Source organism: Phoxinus phoxinus (assembly GCF_949152265.1).
Source record: "Phoxinus phoxinus genome assembly, chromosome: 15".
NCBI lineage: Eukaryota > Metazoa > Chordata > Actinopteri > Cypriniformes > Leuciscidae > Phoxinus > Phoxinus phoxinus.
In genome coordinates this window covers 34,884,672-34,894,671 of record NC_136890.1, presented here as the reverse complement: position 1 = coordinate 34,894,671, position 10,000 = coordinate 34,884,672, and the positions used below count along the sequence as shown (strand labels likewise).

The following is a 10,000-nucleotide window of genomic DNA, read 5'->3' as shown; positions in this document are numbered from 1 at the left end:
TTAAATCTGAGTGATTTCACTCACTTTAAACTAGAAACTTTGAACTACTCACTTTAAACTATTCACTTGATCATCCCAAACGTTAGAGTTCAAATATTTTCCAGAAGTTATTATTTCCCATCTTCCCTGATGTTGGTTAACGGTCACATGACCTTCAGCCAAACAAGTAAAATATGTAATCTTCTTTAGTGTGTTATTTTGTGTTACTTTTAAATTATTTATTTCATTTATTAATTTTTTAGGATAAATTTTTTTTTGTGTGTGTGTTTAAAGTGTTCATTTACACGGATTTATTAAAATTGAAAAATTTCACGATCTAATGAATTTTTGTTAGCATTTTATTTTAGATGTTTTTATTTTTAAATTATCTATATATATATATAATTTTTTTTCAGTACGTTTTATTTTTATTTTTTATGATTTAATGAATTTTTTAGTAAATGCTAAAATTAAATTTTTATTTTTTTTCAGGTTTCAGTAAGCTTTTTTATTTTTTATATTTTTTTATTATTAGCTTTTCATCAACTCATGAACTCCAGTTTTGGAAGCCTTTAAGATATTTAAGTGTATATTAAATGTTACAGGAATAATACAGTAGGTTACAGTGTGGTACATTTACATTTGTTCATCCGTTTCAAAGTGACTTATTCAAGGTTTCCTTTATTGCTCAGATGTTTCCTGGCGGTCAAACCGTGTCCTTTCAATTAAAGTCACATTTATTTGTGTATTTGTGTGTATACATGTATTTCAGAAATGTACATATACAAAAAAAATAAAAAAAAATAATAATTTAAGGCAGAAACGATGAGCTCACTGAAGTAATGAATACTTGTTTGTTAACATGGTTATGACGTATAGGACATGTCAGTATTAATGCACGAGTGTGTGCAGTGCTGGACGTGAGCTGGTGTTTGAGCGCTAACTCTTCATGATGTGTCCCGTCGCAGTACAAGAGCATTCCTGAGCTGTGCCGAAGACACGATGGGCCGAGCGACGAGAGACACGGTACCACACTCACACACTGATGTTAAACTACAGCAAAATATTATAGACATCACTAATAAAATAATCAGAGTTGGTGTGTTTTACAAGAAAATACTATTTTAGTCTTTCAACTTCAAAATGTAATTCAGAGCTACTTGCCGTTGCTTTGTAGTTAGTTGTGAAATTTACGTGTGAAAACTGTTTCTAAGTATGTTTTTAGTGTGGTGAACATCCCAAAAACCGTGCAAATACCATGAAAGTAACTTGAGTTATGTAATCAGATTACTTTTTTCAGGTAACTAGTAAAGTAACACATTACTTATTCAATTTACAACAAAATATCTACGTTACTTTTTCACATTTATTGACTGACAGCTCTCATGTCCTCATGTTCAGAGAAATAAAGTGAGGAGATGTGTGTGTGTGTGTGTGTGTGAGAACATGATGGTTATTTTAGTTCTAGACTTAATGTGAACAGTATTCCTCAAAATGAATAAAAACAGTAAAATGCAATCTCAGAATTTTATGCAAAATTCTTTTTAATTTACTATATTAAAGTAAATTAAATTACTTTATAAAGTAATAAAGTAATATATTAAATTATATATTACTTTAATATATAATTATATTAAATATAATTATATTTAATTATTTATTTTAATAAAATTGTATAATTAACTATATTAAATTACACAAATATACTTTATGTATTTAATCTCACTTAATCAACCAATGTCTTTGCTGCTGACCTTCAATGATCTAATTCAACCGTACTAATAAGCAAATATAGCAAATATTAGTTACTTTTTTTGGGACTAACGCAATATTGTAATGCATTACTTTTAGAAGTAACTTTTCCCAGCACTGAATAACATGTGGCGTTTTGGCCCTTAAAGGAGCCGTATGTAAGATTGTGGCCAAAACTGGTACTGCAATCACTCTCAAATGACTGTAGAGCGGTGTAGGTGTATATTATCACTATACAAGTGAAATAAACAACAAAAAACAACAAAAAAGTCAAGTGTAAAGTTTCGCTCTATATTTGGCTTGTTTTCCAGCTCCGGCCATCAACTGGGGTCGTAACGCGGCGTCACACGGCGTCCCGGGAAACAAACCCACTGGAATCGCCGACGTCTACAGCAAGTTCAGGCCCGTCAAGCGCGTGTCTCCCCTCAAACACCAGCCGGAGGAGGCCGAAGCCGAGCCGAACGTGGACCGGAGCAAGGAGGATTCTCCCTGCGCTGGCAAGAGCAAAGCCCTGGGGAACGGAGCCCTGTTCGGGGAGCTGGAGCACTACGACCTGGACATGGACGAGATCCTCGACGTGCCGTATATCAATAAACCCAGTCAGCAGACGTCGACGCTTCCCCGCGTGGCTTCGGAGAAGAGGAGCGTCAGAGGAGCCACGCTTTCCCACTCCGAGAGCCTGAGCGCCGGGAGCCAGTTCTGTGTGCTGGCGCCCGTCAACTGGCCCGACATCAGGAAGACCAAGTCCATGGATCTCCGGGCTCAGAACGCGGGATTCGAGCTCAGTCACGGGTCAGACGCGGATAAGCCCCGCCTCTTCCCGGATAAACCCGGAGCCGACGGCGGGGAGACGGCGTTCCAGATTCAGGGAGCCAGAGGCACGAGGGGAGCGTTCGGAGACGGAGACGAGGAAGCCAAGAAGACGCAGAACATCCTGAACGTCGTGAGAGAGGGGCAGATCTCACTGCTGGTAAGAGTTCGCCAGTGTTTATAGTCTGGGTTTAATATTAAAGGGGTGGTTGATTATGATTTGACTTTTCTAACTGTAGTTAGTGTGTGATGTTGCTGTTTGATCATAAACAACATCTGCAAAATTACAACGCTCAAAGTTGCTTTTAAAGAAATCGCTTTTTAAGGACTACAACAAACGGCTGGTAGGAACAACACAACATTCCTCTCGGATTAGTGACATCACTAACCCTAAAATTTACATAAACCCCCAGAACACGATTTATAGATTATCAAGACAGAATATGCTAATCAATGACTAGAAGGTAACTACACATAAACTATATAAATTCATCAACTAACCATTCAGAAAAGTCCTGTTGCTTCTACATGTTGTCACTTCTTTTCGAGTCTCTCCATCATTGACATCGTTGACATCATCTGACTCTGGTTCTGCCTCTCAGTGTTTCTGCCCCTCAGTGTCTCTGCCGCTCAGTGTTTCTGCCCCTCAGTGTTTCTGCCCCTCAGTGTCTCTGCCCCTCAGTGTTTCTGCCCCTCAGTGTTTCTGCCCCTCAGTGTTTCTGCCCCTCAGTGTTTCTGCCCCTCAGTGTTTCTGCCCCTCAGTGTTTCTGCCCCTCAGTGTCTCTGCCCCTCAGTGTCTCTGCCCCTCAGTGTCTCTGCCCCTCAGTGTCTCTGCCCCTCAGTGTTTCTGCCCCTCAGTGTTTCTGCCCCTCAGTGTTTCTGCCCCTCAGTGTCTCTGCCCCTCAGTGTCTCTGCCCCTCAGTGTCTCTGCCCCTCAGTGTCTCTGCCCCTCAGTGTCTCTGCCCCTCAGTGTCTCTGCCACTCAGTGTTTCTGCCCCTCAGTGTCTCTGCCCCTCAGTGTCTCTGCCCCTCAGTGTCTCTGCCCCTCAGTGTCTCTGCCTCTCAGTGTCTCTGCCCCTCAGTGTCTCTGCCCCTCAGTGTCTCTGCCCCTCAGTGTCTCTGCCCCTCAGTGTTTCTGCCCCTCAGTGTTTCTGCCTCTCAGTGTCTCTGCCCCTCAGTGTCTCTGCCCCTCAGTGTCTCTGCCCCTCAGTGTTTCTGCCCCTCAGTGTTTCTGCCCCTCAGTGTTTCTGCCCCTCAGTGTCTCTGCCCCTCAGTGTCTCTGCCCCTCAGTGTCTCTGCCTCTCAGTGTCTCTGCCCCTCAGTGTCTCTGCCCCTCAGTGTCTCTGCCCCTCAGTGTCTCTGCCCCTCAGTGTCTCTGCCCCTCAGTGTCTCTGCCCCTCAGTGTCTCTGCCCCTCAGTGTCTCTGCCCCTCAGTGTTTCTGCCCCTCAGTGTTTCTGCCCCTCAGTGTTTTTGCCCCTCAGTGTCTCTGCCCCTCAGTGTTTATGTCCCTCAGTGTTTCTGCCCCTCAGTGTTTCTGCCCCTCAGTGTCTCTGCCTCTCAGTGTCTCTGCCCCTCAGTGTCTCTGCCCCTCAGTGTCTCTGCCCCTCAGTGTCTCTGCCCCTCAGTGTCTCTGCCCCTCAGTGTCTCTGCCCCTCAGTGTTTCTGCCCCTCAGTGTTTCTGCCCCTCAGTGTTTCTGCCCCTCAGTGTCTCTGCCCCTCAGTGTCTCTGCCCCTCAGTGTCTCTGCCCCTCAGTGTCTCTGCCCCTCAGTGTCTCTGCCTCTCAGTGTCTCTGCCTCTCAGTGTCTCTGCCCCTCAGTGTCTCTGCCCCTCAGTGTCTCTGCCCCTCAGTGTCTCTGCCTCTCAGTGTCTCTGCCTCTCAGTGTTTCTGCCCCTCAGTGTCTCTGCCTCTCAGTGTCTCTGCCGCTCAGTGTCTCTGCCCCTCAGTGTCTCTGCCCCTCAGTGTCTCTGCCGCTCAGTGTCTCTGCCCCTCAGTGTCTCTGCCCCTCAGTGTCTCTGCCCCTCAGTGTCTCTGCCCCTCAGTGTCTCTGCCCCTCAGTGTCTCTGCCCCTCAGTGTTTCTGCCTCTCAGTGTTTCTGCCTCTCAGTGTTTCTGCCCCTCAGTGTTTCTGCCCCTCAGTGTCTCTGCCCCTCAGTGTCTCTGCCCCTCAGTGTCTCTGCCCCTCAGTGTTTCTGCCCCTCAGTGTCTCTGCCCCTCAGTGTTTCTGCCCCTCAGTGTTTCTGCCCCTCAGTGTTTCTGCCCCTCAGTGTCTCTGCCCCTCAGTGTCTCTGCCCCTCAGTGTCTCTGCCCCTCAGTGTTTCTGCCCCTCAGTGTCTCTGCCCCTCAGTGTCTCTGCCCCTCAGTGTCTCTGCCCCTCAGTGTCTCTGCCCCTCAGTGTCTCTGCCCCTCAGTGTTTCTGCCCCTCAGTGTCTCTGCCCCTCAGTGTCTCTGCCCCTCAGTGTCTCTGCCCCTCAGTGTTTCTGCCCCTCAGTGTCTCTGCCCCTCAGTGTTTCTGCCCCTCAGTGTTTCTGCCCCTCAGTGTTTCTGCCCCTCAGTGTCTCTGCCCCTCAGTGTCTCTGCCCCTCAGTGTTTCTGCCCCTCAGTGTTTCTGCCCCTCAGTGTCTCTGCCCCTCAGTGTCTCTGCCCCTCAGTGTTTCTGCCCCTCAGTGTTTCTGCCCCTCAGTGTTTCTGCCCCTCAGTGTTTCTGCCCCTCAGTGTCTCTGCCCCTCAGTGTTTCTGCCCCTCAGTGTTTCTGCCCCTCAGTGTTTCTGCCCCTCAGTGTTTCTGCCCCTCAGTGTTTCTGCCCCTCAGTGTCTCTGCCCCTCAGTGTCTCTGCCCCTCAGTGTTTCTGCCCCTCAGTGTCTCTGCCCCTCAGTGTCTCTGCCGCTCAGTGTCTCTGCCCCTCAGTGTCTCTGCCGCTCAGTGTCTCTGCCCCTCAGTGTCTCTGCCCCTCAGTGTCTCTGCCCCTCAGTGTCTCTGCCCCTCAGTGTCTCTGCCCCTCAGTGTCTCTGCCGCTCAGTGTTTCTGCCTCTCAGTGTTTCTGCCTCTCAGTGTCTCTGCCCCTCAGTGTCTCTGCCCCTCAGTGTCTCTGCCCCTCAGTGTTTCTGCCTCTCAGTGTCTCTGCCCCTCAGTGTCTCTGCCCCTCAGTGTCTCTGCCTCTCAGTGTCTCTGCCCCTCAGTGTCTCTGCCCCTCAGTGTCTCTGCCCCTCAGTGTCTCTGCCCCTCAGTGTTTCTGCCCCTCAGTGTCTCTGCCCCTCAGTGTCTCTGCCCCTCAGTGTCTCTGCCGCTCAGTGTCTCTGCCGCTCAGTGTCTCTGCCCCTCAGTGTCTCTGCCCCTCAGTGTCTCTGCCCCTCAGTGTCTCTGCCCCTCAGTGTCTCTGCCCCTCAGTGTCTCTGCCCCTCAGTGTCTCTGCCTCTCAGTGTGTCTGCCCCTCAGTGTGTCTGCCCCTCAGTGTCTCTGCCCCTCAGTGTTTCTGCCCCTCAGTGTCTCTGCCCCTCAGTGTTTCTGCCCATCAGTGTTTCTGCCCCTCAGTGTTTCTGCCCCTCAGTGTCTCTGCCCCTCAGTGTTTCTGCCCCTCAGTGTCTCTGCCCCTCAGTGTTTCTGCCCCTCAGTGTCTCTGCCCCTCAGTGTTTCTGCCCCTCAGTGTCTCTGCCCCTCAGTGTCTCTGCCTCTCAGTGTCTCTGCCCCTCAGTGTTTCTGCCCCTCAGTGTCTCTGCCCCTCAGTGTTTCTGCCCCTCAGTGTTTCTGCCCCTCAGTGTCTCTGCCCCTCAGTGTCTCTGCCCCTCAGTGTTTCTGCCCCTCAGTGTCTCTGCCCCTCAGTGTTTCTGCCCCTCAGTGTTTCTGCCCCTCAGTGTTTCTGCCCCTCAGTGTTTCTGCCCCTCAGTGTCTCTGCCCCTCAGTGTTTCTGCCCCTCAGTGTTTCTGCCCCTCAGTGTCTCTGCCCCTCAGTGTCTCTGCCCCTCAGTGTCTCTGCCCCTCAGTGTCTCTGCCTCTCAGTGTTTCTGCCCCTCAGTGTCTCTGCCTCTCAGTGTTTCTGCCCCTCAGTGTTTCTGCCCCTCAGTGTCTCTGCCCCTCAGTGTCTCTGCCTCTCAGTGTTTCTGCCCCTCAGTGTCTCTGCCCCTCAGTGTCTCTGCCCCTCAGTGTCTCTGCCCCTCAGTGTCTCTGCCCCTCAGTGTTTCTGCCCCTCAGTGTTTCTGCCGCTGCACTTTGATCTTTGTAACTTTGCAGAGCTTTTGCACTCATAAACATCTCTATTACTCACTGCATGACTGGTAATATCCCAGAAAGCATAATAACTGTAGTAACGCGCTCGTGTGTCATTGCAGCCTCACATCGCGGCGGAGAACCTGGAGCGTATCCGAGACGAGGACGGGAATAACCTCCTGCACGTGTGCGCGTCTCAGGGTCACGCCGACTGCCTGCAACACCTGACCTCGCTCATGGGCGAAGACTGCCTGAACGAGCGCAACACACACCAGCTCACGCCCGCGGGCCTCGCCGTACGGGTACGTCTGTAGCGCAACAACGTTTCCGTTTCCTCGACTGTTAGTGGTGCAGCGGATCATTTACTGTTTTTGAGTCACGGATCGGATCAGAAAAAAATAAATATATATATATATTAGGGCTGTCCGTTAAACGCGTTATTAACGGCGTTAACGCAAACCCATGTTAACGGCGTAAATTTTTTTATCGCAAGATTAACGCCTAGCAAACTTTGGCATCCATTTTGGCATCCATCCAACTATGACATTAATGTGATTAATCGCGAGTTAACTATGACATTAATGTGATTAATCGCGAGTTAACTATGACATTAATGTGATTAATCGCGAGTTAACTATGACATTAATGTGATTAATCGCGAGTTAACTATGACATTATTGTGATTAATCGCGAGTTAACTATGACATTAATGTGATTAATCGCGAGTTAACTATGACATTTATTGTGATTAATCGCGAGTTAACTATGACATTAATGTGATTAATCGTGAGTTAACTATGACATTAATGTGATTAATCGCGAGTTAACTATGACATTTATTGTGATTAATCGCGAGTCAACTATGACATTTATTGTGATTAATCGCGAGTTAACTATGACATTAATGTGATTAATCGCGAGTCAACTATGACATTTATTGTGATTAATCGCGAGTTAACTATGGCATTAATGTGATTAATCGCGAGTCAACTATGACATTTATTGTGATTAATCGCGAGTTAACTGACATTAATGTGATTAATCGCGAGTTAACTATGACATTTATTGTGATTAATCGCGAGTTAACTGACATTAATGTGATTAATCGCGAGTTAACTATGACATTTATTGTGATTAATCGCGAGTCAACTATGACATTTATTGTGATTAATCGCGAGTTAACTATGACATTAATGTGATTAATCGCGAGTTAACGATGACATTAATGTGATTAATCGTGAGTTAACTGACATTAATGTGATTAATCGCGAGTTAACTATGACATTAATGTGATTAATCGCGAGTTAACTATGACATTTATTGTGATTAATCGCGAGTTAACTATGACATTTATTGTGATTAATCGCGAGTCAACTATGACATTTATTGTGATTAATCGCGAGTTAACTATGACATTAATGTGATTAATCGCGAGTTAACGATGACATTAATGTGATTAATCGTGAGTTAACTGACATTAATGTGATTAATCGCGAGTTAACTATGGCATTTATTGTGATTAATCGCGAGTTAACTATGACATTAATGTGATTAATCGCGAGTTAACTATGACATTTATTGTGATTAATCGCGAGTTAACTATGACATTAATCGCGATTAAATATTTTAATCGTTTGACAGCCCTAATATATATATATTACTTAAAGTTAACTTGAAGTTCTTCGATATTACAGCAAAAACTACTAGCCTAACTGATAATGTTCAAACTTTATTAAAATCAAGTGAACAGTCAGTAATAAAATAAGAACAAAAAAAAAATGACAAGCAGAGATGAATACTAAATAACAAAGTTAAAGTCTAACAGTAGTATTCAGGCACAGAAATTAATAATTAGGCCTAAATGTAAAATAACACTATTTGTTCACTGTAGAAATTAAATCTAGTTCATCTTTGTTAAAGCTGTGTTTAGTTGTTTTATTAACATTAATGACACAGACGACAGCAGGAATATTAGTCATCTGTCATTTTAAGACCGAATAAACTGACAAACATCCGGTTTCTTTCTCAACTGTTCCCTCATGACAGAACCGAGAGAATACTTGCCGAGACGGATATTTAGATATTTTGATATGTAAATTGGCAAGACAAAACGCGTCATTCTATGATGTTTAAACTTAGCAGTTAATCCGCGGATCACATGCGTGGCGAATCGTGGGTCAGCTGATCCGTACGCATCACGATCAACTGCGATCCATCACACTGACTGTGCTAGTGAACTACTGAACGAATACACATGTGAAACAGATTGTGTGTGTGTGTGTGTGTGTGTGTGTGTGTGTGTGTGTGTGTGTGTGTGTGTGTGTGTGTGTGTGTGTGTGTGTGTGTAGAACGGTCACCTGGAGTGTGTGCGCTGGATGGTCAGTGAAACCGAAGCCATCGCCGAGCTCAGCTGCACTCGAGAGCATCCCAGCCTCATCCATTACGCCGCGCGACACGGACAGGTGAGACTCCGCCCACACGCACAGGTGCGCTCGCGGTCACGTGACTAACCGCGCGCACACTAGGGCTAACATTAGCACATTAGCGCTGCATGATTATTCGCAATTTACATTTCTCGATGTTGAAATGGGGGCTGAGATTGTCAGTTCTGCGCCGCTGGTCAGTGATGATCGGTCAGTAAACGCGGCTCACTCTGAAAGCTCTGAGTTTGAGTCGCTTATAATGTGCGTTTGAAAAAGCAACACGCGTCACACACCTTTCCAGACACGAGACGCATTTATGAGCCTCAACAAAAGATGACATTAATAACACACTTTTACTCCAGACTCACTTCATAACGACAGTTGAGCTCATCCTTGTGTGTGTGTGTGTGTGTGTGTGTGTGTGTGTGTGTGTGTGTGTGTGTGTGTGAGACGCCCTCTGGTATTCAGAGAGATGTGTGTGTGAGACGCCCTCTGGTATTCAGAGAGATGTGTGTGTGAGACGCCCTCTGGTGTTCAGATGGAGTATTTACCGATCAGCCGCTGCACTGACAAACTGCGCATAAAATAATCACAGCCTTTACCAAATCGCGTGAACGTGCAGCTCTAACAAACACACACACACACACACACACACACACACACACACACACACACACACACACACACACATGTGTTTCAGGAGCGGGTGCTGCTGTGGCTGCTGCAGTTCATGCAGGAACAGGCGATTTCTCTGGACGAAGTGGATCAGAACGGGAACACGGCGGTGCACGTGGCGGCTCAGTTTGGACATCTCAGCTGCGTTCAGGTGCTCACT

General features: G+C 46.5%; 1 protein-coding gene across 1 annotated transcript in view; it reads left to right on the top strand.

The window, feature by feature from the left end:
- Positions 1–10,000, top strand: part of sncaip (synuclein, alpha interacting protein) — a 16,884-nt gene that overhangs the window by 1,783 nt on the left and 5,101 nt on the right. Inside the window, exons 3-7 of the mRNA XM_079636605.1 lie at positions 948–1,005; positions 2,043–2,701; positions 6,865–7,044; positions 9,091–9,204; positions 9,866–9,991. Coding sequence (XP_079492731.1) covers positions 948–1,005; positions 2,043–2,701; positions 6,865–7,044; positions 9,091–9,204; positions 9,866–9,991 — 1,137 coding nt within the window. The remainder of the gene's footprint in view (positions 1–947; positions 1,006–2,042; positions 2,702–6,864; positions 7,045–9,090; positions 9,205–9,865; positions 9,992–10,000) is intronic.